This window comes from Macrotis lagotis, chromosome 7, assembly GCF_037893015.1.
Source record: "Macrotis lagotis isolate mMagLag1 chromosome 7, bilby.v1.9.chrom.fasta, whole genome shotgun sequence".
Taxonomy (NCBI): Eukaryota; Metazoa; Chordata; class Mammalia; order Peramelemorphia; family Peramelidae; genus Macrotis; species Macrotis lagotis.
The window spans coordinates 201,296,006-201,318,202 of NC_133664.1; the positions used below are offsets into that span (position 1 = coordinate 201,296,006).

A 22,197-nucleotide genomic window follows, 5' to 3' on the forward strand; every position below is an offset into this window, starting at 1 on the left:
TTGAGGGGCCGTGCCATTCCTTTAGTTAACTGATCTTAACTAACTGTTCTTGTCTCTTTTTAAAAAAATTTGTCATAATTTTGAACTTTACCACCAAAAAGGAGAACATTTCTATATAAAACAAAACAAAACAAAAGGGTTAAAAACACAAATTTCAATTATGTGTTATCTGCTTTAAAAAAGTATAAATTTGACATTTTACTTTCAAAGCTGTCTTGCTTGTCAGTGTTTCCTATTGAACTTCCTTCTATTCTCTTCTAAGCTTTTAAAAAAATGTCAATGTTTGTCTTTATTTTCTATTTTTTAAGGACTGTGATTATTAGCTCTTATCTTTTCTCTCCCCTTACAAATTCCAGTGAAAAAAGAAAAAAAAAAGAAAAACAAAATTCTTATAACCACTAAGCATCCCTTTTTGCCACTTTTAAGGTGCAATAATACAACATAATTTGTTTTGCCCTTCTTCAGTTGAGCAGCATCTTCTTTTGTTTCCCTGTTCTTTGCTACAACAAAAATTGCTGCTAAGCAGTCTCTTTAGACTTTTTTTCCTCCCTCATCTGAATAATTGGTGAATCATCTAAAGTTTTCTTCAGTGCCTCCCATTGTCTTTGAATTGTCTTTCAGAATCTCAAACCCACAGGACCCTGATTTTTCTTTGTAACCTTTGAAATCTACTTTTTTAAAGTCTAAAGTACACATTAGGGATACCTAGTGTTCCACTTTCTTTTCTTGCACAGATTCTAAATTGACATTCCTTCCCAATATTCCTGTCACTTCTTTTTTGGCAACCAATTTCTCCTTATTGGCCAATACAGAATAGCTTCTAAAAGCCTCCTGACTCTAAATAGTGTCTAAGGCACAGGTACACTGAGCCAATAACCCATTAGTCTGGTTGCCCTGTCCATGGATGAGATAATCCAACAGAACACATATACTCACAAAGAGGAAGGTGACTACAAACTCAGACCATGATGACTGCCCTGTCCTGCTATACCAAAGTTACTTCATTCTTTCTGTCCCTTGTACTTGCTCTCTGTCCAATGACACAGTTGTCAGGGCCAGCTGAGGGTTGATCAGTGAAAGACAGCTAATATCAGGTTGTATTTGAATTTGTCTGACACTAGCTGGGTGACCCTAAGCAAATCACTTAAACCAATTTGCCTCAGTTTCCTCATCTGTAAAGAGAGCTGGAAAAAAAGAATTGACAAACTATCCCAGTATCTTTGCCCAGGAAAACCCCAGAATGGGTCATAAAGAATAGGACATAGCGGCAGCTAGGTGGTGCAGTGGATAAAGCACCGGCCCTGGAGTCAGGAGTACCTGGGTTCAAATCCGGTCTCAGACACTTAATAATTACCTAGCTGTGTGGCCTTGAGCAAGCCACTTAACCCCATTTGCCTTGCAAAAAAAACCTAAAAAAAAAAGAATGGGACATGACTGAACAACAACCAAAAACTGCCTTTCTGTCCTCACAACTCAGCTGTTTTACATTCTTTGTTATGCTAACACCTATTTCTTTTATCTTTTGAAAGATGAAATAACATCAAGTAAATAAAAAATTATTTGTTTTTAGCAGATATATCTCCAGCAGATGCTTGGGTGGTTTAGTATGTCTGGCACCTCTTCCCTACAAACTCTACCCTTTGCCCATGCCAACTTTGTGTGCATTATTTCAATAATTCATTGTACATTATTTCATTGTAGATGGGCAATCTATAATATATTCCCTTCATGTTAATGCTTCTCTCTTTTGTCCTTCTTTTATATTCATACTCCTCCATCATTCATCTACCTCAGATTTGGAGATTTCTATATAGAAATTTTTCCTGCTTATATATACAACTATTCTGTAGTCTTTTTTTTATTTTATCCCCCCCCCCAACAAATTTATTTATTCATCTATTTGTTCATTTATTTTTATGCCATAGACTCTCCTACCTCATTTCTGAACAACAAGATAACGAAAAATAAAATTATCATAACAAATATGTATAGTCCAGAAATACAAATCCCTGCATTGACCCTATCCAAAAATGTGTGATATATTTTATATTTAAAATTCATCACTTCTCTGGTAGGAGGTGGGTAGTTATTTTATCTTTAGTACTCTGAATTCATGGCATGTCACTACACTGATCAAAGTTCTAGTCTTTCAAAGCTCTAAAATGTTATCATTGTATAAATTGCTCTCTTCACTGATTACTTAGTATCAATTCATACAGTTCTTTCCAGTCTCCTCTCAAACTATTTAATTATTTTTTTATGGCAAAATAATATTCTACAAATCTCATGCCAAAATCATAAAGGATTTAATGATGTTGAACTGCTAATATTCCGACATGAGAAGATGATACTGATAACTCATATGAGCTTTCTCATTTATTAGGGCATTTTTGAAGGAGCATATATAGACATGGCACAGGTGAGAGTTGAATGTGAAGGGATAATATGTTTAAAAAAATGAAGTTAATGAATGAGAGAAGAATTTATTGGCAGAAAAGAAAGGGAGAGGTAGGATGGGGCAAGTTATTTTACATAGAAAGGGCAAGAAAAAGCTTTAGCAATGGAGTGGAAGAGAGGGTAGGTGATGGAGAATGAGTAATCCTTACTCTCATTGGAACTGGTTCAGAGAGGGAATAAAATACATAAATCACATGCCAAAATTAATCTAGTTATTACCTAATAGTTGGACACACCCTTAATTTCCAGTTTGGAGCTATTACAAAACATTTGCTATAAATTTGTTGTTAAGTTGTTTCAGCGTGTCTAACTCTTCATGATCCCTTTTGGAGGTTTTCTTGGCAAAGATACTGAAGTGGTCTACCATTTCCTTCTCCAGATCATTTTACAGATTAGGAAACTGAGATAAACAGGATTAAGTGATTTACTCAAGGTCACTCAGGAAGTATCTGAGGTCAGATTTCAACTTGGGTCCTTCTGATTTCAGAAACAGCTTTATATATTGTGCCATCTTGCTGCTATATTTTTGTAAAAATAGCTTTTTCTTCTTTATGTGGATTATTGTTGTTCAGTAAAATCTGACTATCGGGGCGGCTAGGTGGCGCAGCGGATAAAGCACAGGACCTGGAGTCAGGAGTACCTGGGTTCAAATGCGGTCTCAGACACTTAATAATTACCTAGCTGTGTGGCCTTGGGCAAGCCACTTAACCCTATTTGCCTTGCAAAAAAAAAAAACCTAAAAAAAAATCTGACTATTTGTGACCCTCTAGACCATATGATGTCCAAGGGGTTTTCCTGGCAGAGATATTGGATTTCCTTTTCCAGTGGATTAAGACAAACAGAGGTTAAGTGACTTGCCTAGTTATACAGCTAGTAAATGTCTCAGGCCAGATTTGAACTCAGGCATTATTGACTCTAGGGCCAGTGCTCTATTGACTGATCCAACTAGCTGCCTTGTGTAGGCTATAGACCTTGTCAAAAATTATACACAGTTTACTAACTTCTGAGGCCTAGTTCCAAATTGCTTTTCAGAATGATTGGACCAATTTATAGCTTCACCAACAATGTACTAGTGTGCCTTTACCCCTCAGCCCTCCAACATTTGTTATTTTCCTCTTTTGTCATTTTTGCCAATCTGGTCTTCTGAACTTTCTAATTTTGAACTTGGTATGACCTTTCAATGTTGTATTCTAATCAAATAACCTATAATGAATTTTCCCTTGCCCTGAATCCTTAGTTCTATTTATACAATATATTTCACATCTTTTGCAGTTGTTTATATAAGATGTAATATTAGAATAATGTACCAAAATACAGACACTCAAATAAGAGTTAACCTTCAAAATAGTCCCTTTGAAATTCCTTACCCATCTAACATCACTGGTTGTTTCAAAACAAAGAAAAAAAAAGGTTAAGGGAAATGGTTATTGCCCCCAGGAACAATTTTTTAAATTTAACAAAAATGTAATTTCTTTTTCTCCTACCATTACCCCAATCATTTGTGAAAAAAGATAATTTTTGTAATATAGTTACATATTTAAACATAGTTAAGCAAAATAAATTTCTTCATGTCCCCCTACCCCCCTAAAAAATTCTCTCATTTGGCACCTTTTTGTCAAGAGATGGGTAGCACGGTTCATCATCAGTCTTCTAGAATCCTATTTCCTTAATGCACTTATAAGAGTCTTTAAAAATTGTTTGGTTTTACAGTGTTAATATTATAGTATAAATTATTCTCATTCTTTTTCACTTTACTGTTCATAAGTTCAGAGAGAAGTCTTCTAATATTACATTGGAATCATTTTCATCATTTCTTTACTTCCTCCCTCCTCCTTCCTTCCTTCCTTTTTTCTTGGAAGGAATTGGATCTCTGAGGCCCCTTTAGGTTTATATTTATGAATCTACTTTGTCAGGAAGAGAACAAAAGGAAGGAGACTGGACATAGGTTCTGTAGAGCTGAAGCAAATGTCTAGGGTGGCAAGTACTGTCCTAAGGTGTGGTCGGAGAGGAGAGGAGGTTGGAATAAGGAATGTATGGTTTCAGGAGATATGGGGATAGAGATATGAAGATGGTCAGTAGGAAGGAGTTGGGAAAAGGAATCAGGGAAGTTAGGAGACCAGGCTTTGAGTTGGCAGAACACTCAACTCTCCTTAGGAAGGAATAAGAGAAGCTACTGAGAGCTGGTGTTGAGGAAGGAGCTAGTATGGATTACTAAGCAATATATCCAGTAGAAGTAGGTGTTTCAAATGTCAAAGAGAGGCCAGGTAGAGTAAGGAACAAAGTTTATGTGTGTATACATACATATGTATTTAATGTTGATGTATACACACATATAAGATCACTAAATGGCACCATGAGTAGAGTCAGGAGGATCTAAGTTTAAATCTGTCCTCAGACATTTATTAGCTCTGTGACTCTGGGCAAGTTACTTACTTGCCCAGTAAGTTCCTCATCAGGAAAATGAACTGAAAAAAGAAATGATAAACCATTCTAGTATCTTTGTCAAGAAAAACCAGGTGAGGTCACAAAGAGTCTGACAGTACTAAAATGACTCAACAACAACAACAAATATATGTATGTGCATATCTGAATTTTGATGCTTTTCCTTTTTAACTTCACTTTCATTTCTGTTTATAATACATGCTATTCCAGTCCTACATCTAATGAACTCTTCCTTAAAAAAAAGAAAAATAATTAAATGCACCAGCTTAGAACAGCGATCAGGTCTGATCATATAGGAAGCATTCCACATCCATATTCCCTTAACTCTCTAACAAGATGTGGGAGGTATGTTTCATCATCCAGGCCCAAGACTGGTGATTACAATTACTCTACTTCCATTTACTATTTTCCCATGTTTCTTTTTTTAAAATTTAAATTAATGTTTTATTGTTCTTTTTTACATCACTGTCATTTCCCATTGTTTCCTCCCTACTCCTTTATCCCCTAAAATAGAACCCTCCCTAGCAACCAAAGGATAACTAAGCAAAACAAATTAACATATTGGTCATTGTCTGACCATTTATGCTTCATTCTGCACCTAGAGTCACCATTATAGTTGGTAGTTTCAGCCTGAATCTTTTCTCCTCTTGGGTCTTGGTCATTGTTTTTCTACCACAAGAAATGGAATCTCTCTTTGATTTGATACCTTCCCCTGGCCACTTTCAGCCTTGCCAAGGTTTTGGTCTGGCACCATTCATGATGAAGTTCTTTTCTCTTGTTGAGTTCCATAGTCACACCAATTGCTTCCCCCTTGAATCTCTCTCTCTTTCAGAAGTCTGAATTGTAAGGTCAGAGGAATTAAGATAATAAAAAGTGAAAAGAGGGTGCTTCAACAACAGGGGGTATTTTTTTATCTTGTCAAATAACTTTTGTGGGAATGGTAAGAAGAGGGAGGGAGTAAGGGATGCCAGGAACATCAGAAAGTGCTACTGTTCTAGTCTTTTTTTCTGACTAAGGAAAACCCAGGGAGATCAAAAACCAGATGGATACTGGGTTATATGGATGAGGGGGTGTGGTAAGATCAAGAGGAAGACCATGAACCAAGCTGCTTTTCTGTTGGACATGGTGGGTGACTTATGGTTTAAGGATTAAGCCACTTGATTGATTGCCAAGCAATCCCCTTATCAGCAGCTGAGCAGGAAAAGCTATTTACTCAATGGACCTTTAAAAGGGGAGTGAATCCATTCCTGTCATTTTCTTCCTTTGATCCTCCAGAAGGCCTTGTGCAACTCTGGGACTTTCTGTGAAAGTAAAGAAAGAATTGGGAGACATTACTTTTCTCTGTCTCGGAAGCATGGCAACTGCTTCCAATGGTAGCTTGAGCTTCCAGATCAACTAACTAAGCTTCATCCTGGGTTCTGGCTCTCTCTTCTACTTTGTGTTTCTTTGATCATTCAGAACATGACTCATAGAGCAGCTGTCCTGACATAAACATTTTCAACCTTAGAGGTCACCTTGTGAGTCTGAAAGGTCCAGAGATCTTGCAGAGGCTCTGCATTGGAGAAGATAACCACCAAGAAAAGTTATGGACCTAGAAAGAGTTGTTCAAACAGTGAAGAGCTAAGATGAATTGTAACCATTCCAATGTAGAAGTTCCGAAAATGGTTTCAAGTGCCAAATTTTAAGACTCACTCTCAAAAAGAATCAAAAACAAAACAAAAAAGACTCAACCTCATGCTATAATGGTAGCTATTATTTGAGGCTTAAGTTTTTATCAATGCATGCTTGTGAGAGTCAAATGTAGTTCCCATTTCTTTTGTGTGGAGGAAATAAATACCTCTCCCATATATAATTTACAGTGTATATTGACTGCCTTTCTATTGTCCCTTTAGGAAGACTCTAGAGATGAACCAAATTCAAGATTTAAGAAAAATCTTCCCCAAGAATGTCAGAGTTGGGGCATAATAGTCAAAGAGTTCAAGAAGAACCTGCCCCTTCTTTATAGAAAAGAAGGAAGAAAACAAGAATTTATTGAGTGCCTGCTAATGTTCCAGGCATTGTCTTAAGTATTTTACAAATAATATCTCATTTGATCCTCAAAACTACCCTGGGATATGGGTGCTAGTTAAATTCAGTGTGGATATTTTCTCCTCTTGGGTCTTGGTCATTATTTTTCTACTACAAGAAACAGAATTTCTCTTTGATTTGATGCCTTCTCCTGGCCACTTTCACCCTTAACAAGGTTTCAGTCTGGTGCTGTGATGGAGTCCTTTTCTCTTGTTGTGGTCCATAATCATACCAATTGCTTTGCTTCTCTCAGAAGTCCGAATTGTAAGGTTAGAGGAATTAAGATGATTAAAAACTGAAAAGGAGAGATGAGCAAAGTGAGGCAAGCAGAGGTTAAATGACTTGTCCAGGGTTAAATGTCTAGGGCTTGATTTAAACTCAGGTCTTCCTGACTCTGTGTCAGTACTATTTTAGGTGATTAAGTTTTCCTTGGACTGAATCCAGTGCAGACCACATGGATGGGTCCAGTCCAAGGCCCCTTTAATGGAGAGGATGAAGGGGAAATATCCCTTCCCTTTTGGCCCAGCAAGATGTTTAATTGTTAGATATAAGTTTCATGTATAGGACAATTATTTATTTCCTCTTCCATCAAAGAAATGCTCAAGACAAAGAAAAATCATAGGCACTCATTAACAAATACAAACATAATACAAATAACTTAGACCCTGTCCATACCTATATATTCTCCCCAAAGGTCAATTCAAGAAGCATCTATTAAGCAGTTACTTTGTGCCACTCATTGTACGAAGTGAATTTCATGATAAAGACATTTTGTGAGACTGCTAGATAAATAGCTCACTTTCATTTCAAACCTGCAAAGTCTGAGATGGTCCAGATTTCTGACCAGTTGGATCCAGGAATATGTTGGAAAATGTTGAACAACTAGTTGGGGGGAGAGGGAGATGTACACAATTTTAAGTTTAATCTGCATTATTAAACATTTCCCCCCCATCATTTCCTTAAGTCTAGACAATCAATAAATTAAGCCCTTTTTATAACATTTGCTGATTTCTGAAATGTATATGTTCTCACTGGAAATTTAATAATTGGCTTGGAAGATGGCTCCAGCATATTCCTGCCTTGAGTCTGCTCAGCTTCAGAATGATCTTGCCAGTTTATCATCCTCTGAGAAGCTGCAAGTATCATTCCTGTTAGTCATTAGGAACTCAAAGACTCTCAAACTCCCATGGCTGAAAATAGCCATTTTTCAGGATCTTGGGATTCCTGGACTCAGGAAAGAAACACAAACCAGAGGAAGCATCCAGGGACTTGAGGTGCAGTCTCAGGCTCAGCAAGACAAGCACATGTTCTCATTGCCATATGTTCAAACTGCAGGCTGCCTTGCTTGCCAGTGAGTGGGGGAGGGAGAAAAATCCCCTTCTCATATTGTTGGCAGTCCAAGAGAGAGCTGGCAGAATCCCAAAGTGACCTGCTCAAAAGATGAGTGGAGATTTTCTCCTCAATCCTCAGAGCTTGCTGAGGAGGGAGGTTCCCCTTGGTTCAGTCACCAATCATCTTTAATACAAACACGGTCAATGCAACCTCAGAAACAGGGACTGACCAATCAGGAGGTGCTGTGTCATACATGTCCTTTAACAAGGGGCCAGTTCCATGAAAAGTGCTTCAGCCCATCTCTATTATACTTTTTACCCATTTAAATATTTGCTGTCCTCTACAACTCAATTGAGGTATTTGTCCAGATCCCCTAGTCAATATAGTCCTCTGGGAATTTGGGAAGCATTGCCCTTTTGAGTGCCTCCCCTAGTGTCCTCTGCTAAAAATTTTAGTCTTTAAAAATCCAAGTGACATTTTCATTCCTGGATACTCATTCCTGGTTCTTCTCTTCCCTGTCACCTTTCCTTCCCAGTCACCTTTGTTGACACATCATCCACATCATGCTGCCTAATTATGGATGTTTAACCAGGCTTTGTCCTAGGTCGTCTTCTCTTTTCACTCTATACTCATTCTCCTGATAACCTTTTCAGGTCCCATGGGTTTGACTGTCACTGGTTCTTTCCATCTGAGTTATAGTTGAACCTCCAATATAGGTCATCTCCATCTATGAGAATGTGACATCCTTAGAGTGAGGACTATTTTGCTTTGTTAATTCCAACTTCATTGTTTTGTTGTTAAATTGTTTTTCATTTGTGGCTGACTCTGTAACCTCACTTGGGGTTTTCTTGGTAAAGAGACTGAAGTGGTTTGCATTCCCTTCTCCAACTCATTTTACAATTGAAGAAATTGAGGCAAACAGGGTCACACAACTAGTAAAAAGCTAAGGCCAGAATTGAATTCAGGAGGATGTGTCTTCCTGACTCCAGATCCTTTGTGTCACCTAGCTGACCCTCAAGGCTTTAAAATAGCAATAATTTAATAATTTTTTTTCATTCATTCATAGGTTGATTATTTTACTGCTTCTTTTTTCCTCCTTTTTAAATCTACATTGCTACTGATAACTTACTGATATGGGGGGGGAAGGTATATTTGGAAATGAAGGGGATATGAAAATAAGATAGAAATTATAAGTTAAAAAAACAAATGTTATGTGCATTAAATATAGTTGGTTACCATCAGGGTCCATTGTTTGTGATAGGAGATTTAAATTGTCTTTGATTATAGACCTGTAATTGTGAATGTATTGGTTAGTTTTGCTTAACTACTGTTTTTCTTTCATTTTTTTTAGTCTTTATTATAAGGGATAGAAACTAAGGGGTAGATTTGCAAATGAAGGTGAAGCAAAAGGAAATTTGGGGTCATTAAGAAGATCATTCAGTTTACCAAACCAATCCTACATATTCTCTTTCTCCTCCTATTAGACTCTGGGTCTAACTTTCTGTTCTTGGGTAAAATCTGTGCAAGACTACATATTATACAAACACATGTATGCATGTGCACATATACATAAATGCATCTACAAAAATACACAGGAATATGTGTATGGTATATGTGCATTGTGTATAATATATATTATGTATATATATATAATATTATATATATGTAAGATATGATGTACAATTATCCCTTCCACATCACAGGGATTAAGGGTATGAACCCCCTTTCCTCTGGCAATCTGGAAAATCTGAATAAAGTTTTTTTGACCTTCCCTTCATGTCAGAGAAGAAACTTGAATTATTTTGATATTAAAAGATAAAATATGTTGATATTATACAATATTACAAATATTTTTGTTTATTTCTGAATTTCTAAACTTTTCCTTTATTGTCTATTGACCTTCATGTGTCATCTGCAGCTTCTACAAAATTTCCCCAAATATCCTATTTATTTTCTTATGTCAACTCATGATAGTTTGAAACTGCATTGGGGAGGGGCAGCTAGGTGGCGTAGTGGATAAAGCACCGGCCCTGGAGTCAGGAGTACCTGGGTTCAAATCCGGTTTCAGACACTTAATACTTACCTAGCTGTGTGGCCCTGGGCAAGCCACTTAATCCCATTTGCCTTGCATAAAAAAAAACAACCTAAAAAAACTGCATTGGGAAAGTTGCAGTGTAGAAGGGCTAAGTGAATAGGTCTATAAAGTTGCATGTACAAGGGTAGCTAGAAAGTGAAGTGAATAGAGCACTGGCCTTGGAGTCAGAAGGACAGGAATTCAAATCCAGCCTCATTCACTTGACCCTTACTAGCTGTAGGATCTTGGATCTTTGTAGGATCTTTGTAGGATCTTTGCCTCTCATCCAGGGTCATCTTCTATCTTCCTGATTCATATATGGCCTCTATACTCAGATAATTCTGGAGAAGAAAGTGAGGCTGCTGACTTAGCACAGCACCCCCTCCTCAATTCCAATTCATGTGCTTGTCATGTCATCACTTCCCTGATGTCATGGGGTCTTCTTTGAGAATGAAGGACAAACATCAATGCCTGTACAATATGCACGTGCATGTATAATGCACACATGCCGACACATTTGCATGTGTGCATGTATGTGATACATGTGTCATATATACAATCTAGTCATGTGCTATATGATGTCTATATAATATGTATATGGTGTATCATATGAATATATAGATATTATATAGATAAATATAGTATATGTATATAAATATTTAAAATCTATGTGTGTATGCAATATATATGTGTATTTTTTATAATATATGTATATGTGTGTATTATGTAATATACTGCATATATATTTTGCATTGTATGGAGAGAGAACAGAGACTATATGTATTATGTATGTGTGTATATATATATATATATATAGTGTATATACATAGCAGGGAATTGATAAATGTTAGTTGACTGACATGTAGGCATATAAATAAATAAATAATCCAAGATAAATTGAACATTGTGAGTTGATCAGCCTTGATGGATACAGTTCCTCTCAACAGGTCAGAAAGACAGGACAACCCTATTAGACAATCTAAGGACAATGCTATCCCTGTCCAGAAAAAGAAAAACAAAAGAAAAACAAAACAAAACAAAACAAAAAAACCCTTCAGAATCTGATGAACATTATATTCACTTTTTAAAAACTTTCTCTTATCTATTTCTTTCCCTTAATCTTAATTCCTCATACTGAAAATGACTAATCTGTAAACATGTTTAACACAAATGTGTATGTACAATATTCATCCGATTGTTCGCTGCTGAGGGGAAGGGGGTGGGAAGGAAGGGTGGAAGGAAATTATGTAACTTAAAAATATGTATATGCATATGGATGAATGTTGAAAAACTTTCATAACATGTATCTAGAAAAATAAAATATCAATTTTAAAAAAAGGTAACTTGAGGAGGGAGAGAACCCTGCCAGCTTAGAGCATCAGAGAAGGCTTTACCAAGGAGGCTATCCCTTAGCTAAGCCTTGAAAGGAAAGAGGATAGGAGTAAGGAGAAATCATCGATAGAGCTCTGAAGAGGCAACCTTTTTGCTCCAGCACCAGCAAATCTCTATAATCTCTTACATCGTGAAATGCTTGAACAAGGTCAGCTATGTGGTAGAGTGGATAGAGCACTGACCTTAGAGTGAAGAGACCAGGAGTCTGAATCACCTTTCATAATAGTGTATGTCATTAAAGCTTAAAATATATATAGGGAAGGATTAAGTTTTCACTCTAATGAATCTGGTTGGTATCACAGACTGGGAGAAGCCAAGAATTATACCAGGCCTAGATAAATGAACTAAGTGTACCAAAGTTTCCAGAAAAGAGAATGTAAGGGTTTATGCCCAGTGCCCCCAGCAGAAGGAGCCTCTACAAATGAGCATTATGAATTTCAGAGAGGCCCATACAGTAGGTCTTTTTGAAATTTCACATTTATTTAGAGATGGATCCCTTGGGAGATAAGATAATCAGGGAAGAGAGTGAAGAGAAAGAAGAGGACTCAGGAAAATATCCTGGGGAGGGGGAGGGGAGAAGGGGGAGGGACATATAAATCAAGGAGATGAGAGATATAATCAGCAAAGGACACCAAAAAAGGGAGAGTCAGATATTTAACAAGTAGGAGGAGAGCCAGGAGACAGAAGTGTCAAAAACAAGAATACCAGGAGGGAAGGGACTGGTCAACCGTGTCAAAAACTGTATAGACAGACCAGGGAGGATGAAATCTGAGAAAAGAACATGAGATTTAGCAGCTAAGCTCTGGATCTATTAGACAGAAAAGCTTAAAGATAGTAACTTCAATAGAGGGGTGGAATTTGGAAACTGCATTGAATAGAATTTTTTAAAAAAATAGCTGGCAAGTAGCTGAATGTAGATAATTTACCAGTGAAATCAAATTGTGGTACATTGATGGATTGGAATAGTATTGAACAATAAGTAACTATGAATATGAAATATTCAAAGATGCATGGAATGACATGAACTGATGCAAAATGAAAGAACAGAATCAGGGGAATAAAATACTAACTACAACAAATTAAATGTCGAGTTTTTTTTTAAAAAATTGATTGACCAAAGTTTGGAGAAAATGTACATCTCCCCTTTCTTTAAAGAACTGGGAACAATGAGTATGGAACATTGCATATATCATCAGATTTCATTAGTGTGACAATTAGTTTTACCGAAGTGCTTTTTACTCCCCTCTCTTATTTATTCACCTCTCTTCTCCCTTTTCCTTATCCCCTTCTCTCCTTCTCTCCCTTCCTCTCCCTTCTCCTCTCTTCTACTTCTTTTATTGCAATGAATGACTCTTTAAATTGGGAAGATGGAAACAGAATATTGGAAATGAAGGTAATATAAAAACAAAAGATATCAAGAAACAATTTTTAAAAGAAATTGTTAGTGGAAAGGAAGGTAAGATATAGGTACAAGTGGGTAAAGCCCTAGATCTTAGGCCAGAAAAACTCATCTTCCTAAGTTCAAATCTGGCCTCAGACACTTATTAACAGTATGATCCTGGGCAAATCATTTAACCCTGCTGGAAAAGGAAATGACAAGGCACTTTGCCAAGAAAACACCAAATGAGATCACAAAGACACAGGCACAACTGAAACAACTCAACAACAACAACAACAATAATTTAAGGGAGTAGCAAACTCAAATCAAGATTTTTTTTTAAAGGATAGAGTTGAGTATTTTAGAGTCAATGGAGAAAGATCCGGTACATAGGAAAAAGACTGAAGAGTAGTGATTAGAGTGGCAAGCTCCCAGAGGAGACAAGGAAAGTAACTCCTCTCCCATTCCTCAGAATTAAGGAAGAATAGAGTAAAGGATGGCCTTAATCTTCTCAATCTCATGGGGAAGGGGGTTGTTGTTGCTATTAAGTCATTTGAAGTTTTTTCTGACTCTTCATGACTCCATTTGGTGTTTTCTTGGCAAAGATGCTAGAGTGCTTTGCCATTTCTTTCTCCAGTTCATTTTACAGATGAAGAAACTGAGGCAACCAGGGTTGAATGACTTGCCCAAGGTCACTCAGCTAGTAAGTGTCTAATTTGAATTCAGGAAGATGAGGCTTTCTGACTCCATTCCTACAAGGATATCCACTGCACCACCTAGCTGTCCTCTAGTTAAACTCCCCACTTTTCCCCACTAAGGGGGTTGGGGGCAACTAATTAATCAGAGTCTGCTTTTTCTAGATTTTACTTCAAGATTAACTTTTCAAATTTACTTCAATTTTGACCTGTGACTACAATTTTGGCCATTGCTTAGTAGGAGTCACGCAGCTTTGTCGTTTATTAACACATCAGAAAACATCAGCTCTAACCCTCTCACTTTGTAGATCAAGAAACTGAAGCACAGGGTGAAGAAAAGTTTTACCCAAAGTTATACAGGTAAAGTGACAGAATTTAGATTCAAATCCAGATTTCTACTTACAAATTTAAAGGACTCTCCACTGCATCACACCATTTCTAACTACTATCCTTATTTCATGATACTCTGACTCTCAAAGACTTTTCCTCAGAAATCCTTCTCTGCCTAGGCAAATAATGGTCATCTAGATCTCACCTCATTATTCTATATTTATACCTTTTGAAAATCTACAGGACATATTAATTCTCCGTTGTCCTCTTTTTTTTCCCTAAGGAAGCAACAAATGAATGTTTTTCTGCAAATACCAGTATTTAGGAAGGCAGCTAGATGGCCAATTGGATAGAATACTGGGTCTGGCATCAGGAAGCTCTAAATTCAAATCTAGCTTTCAGACACTAGCTGTGTATCCCTGGGCAAGTCCCTTAACCCTGTTTGCTTCAGTTTCCTCATCTATAAAATGAACTGGAGAAGGAATTAACAAACTACTCAATATCTTTGCCAAGATAATCCCAAATGGGGTAACAAAGGATCATATATGACTGAACAACAATTAAAAAAACTAAAAGAGGCCTAAAGGTCCTAGGGTGCTAATGCTTTTATTCTCTATTTCTGGGAGAAATCCTGGGATTCAAAGACTTTTTTGAAGAATCAGTTGGCCATAGGGCGTGGCTAGGTGGCGTAGTGGATAGAGCACCCACCCTGGAATCAGGAGTACCTGATTTCAAATCTGGCCTCAGACACTTAATAATTACCTAGCTGTGTGGCCTTGGGCAAGCCACTTAACCCCATTGCCTAGCAAAAAACCTAAAAAAAAAAAAAAAAAAGGAATCGGTTCACTAGGAGGAATCCCATACTAAATTACTGAATTTAGCTACAATTTATACTTTTAAAAAGGAAGTACCAGAACTAATTTTTTCCTGTGGTTTAGGAGAGATGTAATTCATTCCACAGATAGAAATGGAGCTTCCAATCTGACAAGTTGAGGATTCTCTGGACAGAATGAAATTAAAGGATTAGGAGCTGGAGGGAATATTAGTGATGATTAACCCAACCCCAAAACCCAAAGAAGCAAAGTGATTTAGCCATGTTCACAACAAAACTACAGAGCTAGAATTTGAACCCAGGACTTCTGACTCAAAATTCAGTGTTTTTCCCCCTACTACTGCACTACTCTGTCTCACTCTGATGACAATAATCTTCAGGTGACTCAAAGCAGAAAAATCATGGGGGGGGGGGAATTCTTTCATTCCCAGGAACCACAAAAAAGAAAGATAGAGTGGATACCTTAACAAACCAGTGGGATGGGGGCAGCTTTCCTCTGATCATCAAGAAGCTGGAGATGGCAGATTCAGGAACCTACTTCTGTGAGGTGGAGGCCAGGAAACATGAAGTCCAACTCTTGGTGTTCAAGGGTGAGTGGAAGGCAAGAACCAGCAAATCCCTCTTCTTTCCTTTTCCCTAGATTCTTCCCATTCCTGTCCCTTTCCCTATCCCCATCCTGTCCCCTCTAACAGAAGGCACCGTGGCACCCAATGAAACTTTTCAGAAGTTCTCATAATAATAGCTAGCATTTATATAATATTTTCAGAATTACAAAGTATTTTCTATATGTTACATTTGTTTGCATATGTTTCAAATGTTTACATTGAATCTGACAACAATGTGAGGTAAGTGTTATTATTTATCTACACTTAAGAGATGAGAAAAGCAAGGCTGTCAGTGAGAGATTAAGTCACACAGGCTATTAAATGTACATTACAGGATTTGAACTTGGATCTTCTTGACCTGGAGTTGGAATTCTAGCATTCCACCTATAACCCTATCCAGTCACCTCTCTCTTTTATCCCTAAATAAAAGAGTTGGGGAAACCAGAATGAATATAAGAGAACCTTTCTCTGAGGATGAGAGGGGGAGGGAAAGGAGATCAGTAGGGACAAAGATAGAGGAAGGACAAAGAAAAGGAGTGATGGAGGAAAGAAGATTGGGGCGGGGGAAGAACATAGGGAAGACCTTGGGGACCCAGCAAAATGGCAGGTTGAATGAGTGTGAAGTATTAGGTGTCCTGGGAGAAACAAAATTTCTCGGTCTTTTGTCCCCTTTTGGGGATGTGCATAGTGTATGTAACTTGGAGCTGCCTCCTCCCCTACACAGTGACGGCCTACCCTAGTGACCCTGTGTTCTCTGGAACCAATGTGACTTTAACCTTGCACGGCCCTTCCAATCTTCCTGATTTCAAAGTGGAATGGAGTCATCTAGGAGATAAAAGGATCCTGAGTCAAGACAAAATTTTGAACTTGTACCAAGTGGGGCCTAAGGAAGGTGGTGACTGGCTCTGTACCATCTCTGTGAAAAGCAAAACCCTGACATTGAGCATCAAAGTTCAAGTATTTGGTAAGAGAAACAAGTCCTTTCCTCTATTCTCATTTTCCATCATCAACTTCCAATGTCTTTACTCCCTTGACTTTCAAGGTCCATCTCTGCATTCCCACCCTTAACCTTTGTCCCTGGAGGGAAATAAATCTTGGGATTTCAAGATGGATATTGCTCCTCCTATTTCTCCACATCGTTTGACACACAAGGAGATGGCCCTGAAGATGTCAGGGGTCATTTGAGTCTCTTCTCAGGATCAGTGTGTGAGGAAAAAAAGTAGAAAGGAAAACTTTCAGTTCTGTCTTGATTTTCTACAACTCAAAGAGGAAAAGAAGGGAATCTTTTCCTTTCTCTTTATCAACACCTCCCCACCCTTTTCCATTCTCTAGTCTACTCAAAATAGTTTTGTTTAATAATTTAATGATCTGATAAATATTTGATGATTTTATTTAATACTTGTTTAATAACTTTGGTTTTTTTGGTTTATTGGTATTTTGAACTAAGGGTGAAAGAAATTGCATTTACCAGTACATATTCACAACCTAAAGTATTAGGCAGTTGCCTGGTTTTCTAAGAGATGACTTGCTCAGAATTATAAACCCTGGATGAATAAGTGTAAGAACCTGTATTCAACTTCCTTAGCACCAAAAAATCTCATTAATACTTACTATTGAATGTTGTTTAAGTCCAGTTAGATGCTAGCCCCAGATAAAGAGAGGCTGGGGGCGGCTAGGTGGCGCAGTGGAAAGGGCACTGGCTCTGGAGTCAGGTGTGTGCCTGAGTTCAAATCCAGCCTCAGACAATTGATAATTACCTAGCTGCAAGGCTTTGGGCAAGCCACTTAACCCCACTGCCTTGCAAAAAAAAAAAAAAAAGAGGCTGAAGACCAGGTCCCTGCCCTCATGGAATTTAGAATCTATAGAAGAGGTAGAATGATAGAGATAGAAAGGTAAATAAGATAGTAAACACTAAGGAAATGAGCTGTATTTACAATGAATATATAGGGATTCAGAGAAAGTACTGACTCCTTGGAAAGAGGAGAAGGTTCTTTAGAAAAGGTGAGACTTGAACTGGAGAAAGGACTAGATAAGCTTCAAGTAATATGAAGGACATTCTGGGCAGAGGGCAAGCCAAGATAAAAGAAAAGGCATTTGGGGAGATTGATGACCAAGTCACTTTGGTTAAAGTGGAAGGGTTCTTGTAGGGGAGTAGTACAAAGTAGTACAAAGATATACATATATATATATATATATATGTATATATATATATATATACATATATATATATATATACATATATATATATATATATATATATATATATTTTAAAGTGCATTGGCTGATTTTGGAAGGTCTTGAATAATTGCCTGAATTTGAACCTATTTCCATTCACATTTCCCTCTTTTTTACTTCTGATCCTAACCTTCCTGTCTCTGTCACCATCTACAGGTTTCACATCATCCTCCCAGACCCTATATAATACAGGGAGCAAAAATGTCGAATTCTCCTTCCCTCTTAGTTTAAATGAACAAGAGCTGAAGAAGTTGCAGCCAACAGGAGAACTGAGATGGCAGGTGGAAGGTCTTTCTTCTCCCCCAGAGTTGGTCAAATTATCATGGAAGAATGACTTCTTCATCTTAGAAAATAATCCTCAAAATTTCAAGCTGCTTAAAAAGTTCCCACTCACTATCATTCTTCTCTCTGACTTAAACCAACATGCTGGTTCAGGAGTCTTTTCACTAAAGTTTTCTTCGGGGATCTTGGAACAGAAGGTCAACCTTGTGATAATGAAAGGTGAGCAGATACACTCTCCCTTACTAATACCATAGAACTATGGTCATTGCCAGTTAGGATGGAGGGAAAAAGAGACCCTGAGGACCTAATTATCTATCCCTCCATGGTAAATCTTCTCCATGCCTCTCAAGAGACTCCAGAATCAAGAATCTTTTAGTTCTAGGTTTTAATTTCAATTCTCTCTCTCTCTCTCTCTCTCTCTCTCTCTCTCTCTCTCTCTCTCTCACTCTCTCACTCTCTCTCTCCCCTCTCTTTTTCTGTCAAATGGGGATATCTCCCCCCCCCAGGGCCAACTTACATAACATAGCTGTTTTGAGGATAAACCAAGTGAAAGAACTTAAAAAATCATACCTGACATAAAAGTAGGCATTGTTATTTTCACTATCATCCTATCTCTATCTCATACTGCAGTCTTTAAGGGAATAGGAACTCACTCCCTGATCCAAATCCTAGCTTTAGTTTCTTGTCTTCTTTAGCTCAATGCCAGAAATCATCACCTCAATTATCCTGTGAAGTTCTGGGCTACATAATCCCTGGGTTGACGCTGAACTGGATGCTGGAAAACAGCACAGAAAAAAACCTGGAGGTCTCGAAGGACAACAGGAAGCTGGAGGTAAAGGAACCAAAGGCTGGGACCTGGGAATGCCAGCTGCTCTTCCAGAATGAGAAACTTCTTAAATCGAATTCCTTCAAACTGAGTAAGTTTCCTTCCCCTCTCCCCTAGTTGGCTCCATTCTCCTAATAATACATGAAGCAATCCTCCCATTCAGCTATGCTAACCTCCCACCATCCCACCACTTAAGCCATTACTACTTCTCTGGAGTCCCAGCTACTTCCTCCTGCTGGGACTCAAAAGTCCAGTCTAATACTCTGTACTCCATCTCCTCCATTCTTCCCTTTCCTGGATCCCTCTTGATGGTCAAGCCTACTCAGATATTTGATACTTAATAGCTGTATGACCTTGGGCAAGTCACTTAACCCCATTGCCCCACCAAAAAAAAAGACTATGGCTTACAATGAGAGGGTCTCTGTATGTGTCTCTCCTTCAGCAGCAAAGCAAGAGTGGCACCTACCCTTTCATTTGGGCATCGGTCTGGGTGCAGGAGCAAGCCTATTACTTCTTTCTGGGCTCGGTATATTCTGTTGTGCCAGACGAAGGCACAGACTGGTGAGTAAACTTCTCCTCCTCATTTTATTCCAGGCATTCCATCACTTCCTCAACACATACATACATCTGGTTGTCCTAATCCACCATGGTCAAAAATCTAGCCCATATAATCACAGAACCATAGAACATTAAAGCACAAATGGACCTACCAGGCCATCCAGAATAAATCATTTAACTTCTTTGGGTCTCAATTTTCCCATCTATAAAATGAGGTGGAATTGGACTAGCTGTCCTTAAGAGGTTTCTTTCAACTCTAAACCTATTAGCCCAGCCTCTTTGTTTAAGTGGAGGAGGAATATAAGGACCTGACTGGTAAAGAGCCTTGTGTAATTTGTATTGGGAGCTTGGGAATGAATACTTTTATCTTGAAAAATTCTTAATTGCTTTTATGTTCCTTACTCTAGCCTCCTACCTCCTTCTTCCCCCACATCCCAATGTCCTAGATCCAAGCTAGACAGGGTAGAAGTAACAGCAAGCTTATTCTGGGACAGATTGCCTTGGCAATAGTAGCTCCTCTAGCCTGAAACCACCCCCTCTAAGCCTACACTCCACTCCAAGTGGATCTTGGTCTCATGGACCCGGGTCCTTCATGCCTCCTTTTCCTTTCCCCTCATTCTACCTGCACAGCGCCGAGCAGAGCGGATGTCTCAGATCAGGAGGCTCCTGAGTGAGAAAAAGACCTGCCAGTGTCCCCAGTAAGTCACAAAAGAGAGGAGGGAAGATTCTGAAATAAGGGTGAAGATGGAGTAGGGATGAGGGGTTTTCAGGGCTCAGAGTAATGAATATGGACAGAATTCAAGAGAGGATTGAGCAGATGGATGCAAGAGAAGATCATAAGGGAGAGAGGACTGAGGACCAAGAAAGGATATGGGAATTCACAGTGAAGAGATCCAAGAATATGGAAGGAAATAGGGTGGGGGTGGGGGGAGATGTGTGTACAACAAATAGAGGGGAGAAAGGACAGAACTTTCTGACTCTACTATCTGTCTTTTTTTCTACTAAACTGTCTTTTTTTTCCTTTTTTCCCCCTCTAGTCGTTTTTAGAAATACTGTAGTCTGAAGAGTTGAATATGAAAGGCGAGTCCGATTTGTGGAAAATCCTCCAGGGAAGGTGAATGTAGGAGGACTGAGATATTTCGGTTCCCTTGTCCTTCCTAATCTGCCCCCTTGTAATAATTCTAGACATTGTCAGTGGGACCTGCTTCTTATTCTGCTGTTCCATAATGTGTCCACAGTCTGATCACTAAGTACTCCTTTCCTCTGCCAGTCCCTGAAGCTCTGCCAGCAGGTCATTTCATCTCATCTTGAGGGCAGGATGGCACTTCACTCAATCCAGAGGCTGAGAGTAGTATTTTCAAGCTTCTTATACCCTGCCCCCCAGTCAGAAATGTTCTGAGTCTACATTTATTTCCTCCTGCTACTTTGCCCTGCTCTAGAACAAACTTGTAGGTGTATGTCTCCATCTCACCCTACCTAAAAGCCTAATCAATAGTCATCCTTCTGGTAAGTTCCTGGAGGGGAAAGACTGTCATTTGCCTCTTTTTGTATCCCAGCGCTTAGCACTGTGCCTAGCATATAATAGGCACGTAATAAATGTTTTTGATTGATTTGATTAACTGTCTTTCCTCACCCCTCATGACTTTAGAGCCTTTATCAAACCTTTATTGACTGATTTCTCTCTTTCTCCCTCTGGTGAGCCAAACCAGGGATGCCAACGGAGGCCCAGAGACAGGCCAGAATTTGTGAAGAGGTCTGGGGTGGATTCTTTTATTCCTAGGTATTTAGCTATTCTTAACTCTGGACCACAGTTCTCAATATTTCACCTCTCCTTCAACTCCATAATGCCCATCAAGACTCTAGAATTTGGGGACTGGAAATCAGTCTTCTCTTCTTAGATCAGTCTTTTTTCCAGCCCCTCCCCCAAGGCTTTGTTCCCATCTTAGATTCTATCCCTCTATCTCTTCCTATATCCCTTTTCTTCTTACTCAATGAAAAAAAATTAATAAATAAAACAAAAAAAGTGATCTTCATCTTATTTTGTTTCCAACTGGATCCTCACTGTGGACTTATCCTGAGTAGAGACTTGGGCAGAATAAATATAAGAGAACCTTTCTCTGAGGATGAGGTTTCTATTAGGTTCAAGATTAAGTAACAAACATAAGAAACTCTTCCTGAATAAGCTTCTAACCCTTCTGGAGCCAGAAGAAGTAGTCTAGGTCCTAGAAAAGGAAAAGGGATTTAGATTGGGTAGAATATTGTGACACTGAGGGGAATATTGTGACACTGAGGGGAAAGTTCCCAGGGAATCCACATATAAGACCTATTTAGCTGCCTAGGAGTGAGAACTCTCCATTGCCTTGTACCCTATTCCTGAACTTATTAATAATGAACTTCAATAATACAAAGGGTTTGATTTAATCAATTGGAGTACTCCTTTCAATGCTGTATAGATCAAGGTTCATTCATACCTTCTTTTCATAGGTGATTCTTGTTCATGTCTTTCTATAAATCTTCCAAAGATCTACCTAAAGCCCCAGAACTCTTCCTGTAGGTCTCCTACTAGTTATAGCTAAATGGAATGCCTTTGGTTCATAGGTATTCACTGAAGAGGCAAAGAATAAGTGGCCATTACACTACATTCAAAGGACTAGTGTAATGCTCAGGTCTTTTTTTTTTTCATATAAACTCC

General features: G+C 38.4%; 1 protein-coding gene across 1 annotated transcript in view; it reads left to right on the forward strand.

Moving 5' to 3' along the window:
* CD4 (CD4 molecule) overlaps window positions 1-22,197 on the forward strand; it is a 46,740-nt gene extending 24,543 nt beyond the window's left edge. Inside the window, exons 4-10 of the mRNA XM_074194493.1 lie at window positions 15,431-15,589; window positions 16,329-16,568; window positions 17,996-18,340; window positions 18,817-19,038; window positions 19,390-19,508; window positions 20,136-20,203; window positions 20,543-22,197. Of these exons, the coding sequence (XP_074050594.1) occupies window positions 15,431-15,589; window positions 16,329-16,568; window positions 17,996-18,340; window positions 18,817-19,038; window positions 19,390-19,508; window positions 20,136-20,203; window positions 20,543-20,552 (1,163 nt within the window). The 3' untranslated portion in view covers window positions 20,553-22,197. The remainder of the gene's footprint in view (window positions 1-15,430; window positions 15,590-16,328; window positions 16,569-17,995; window positions 18,341-18,816; window positions 19,039-19,389; window positions 19,509-20,135; window positions 20,204-20,542) is intronic.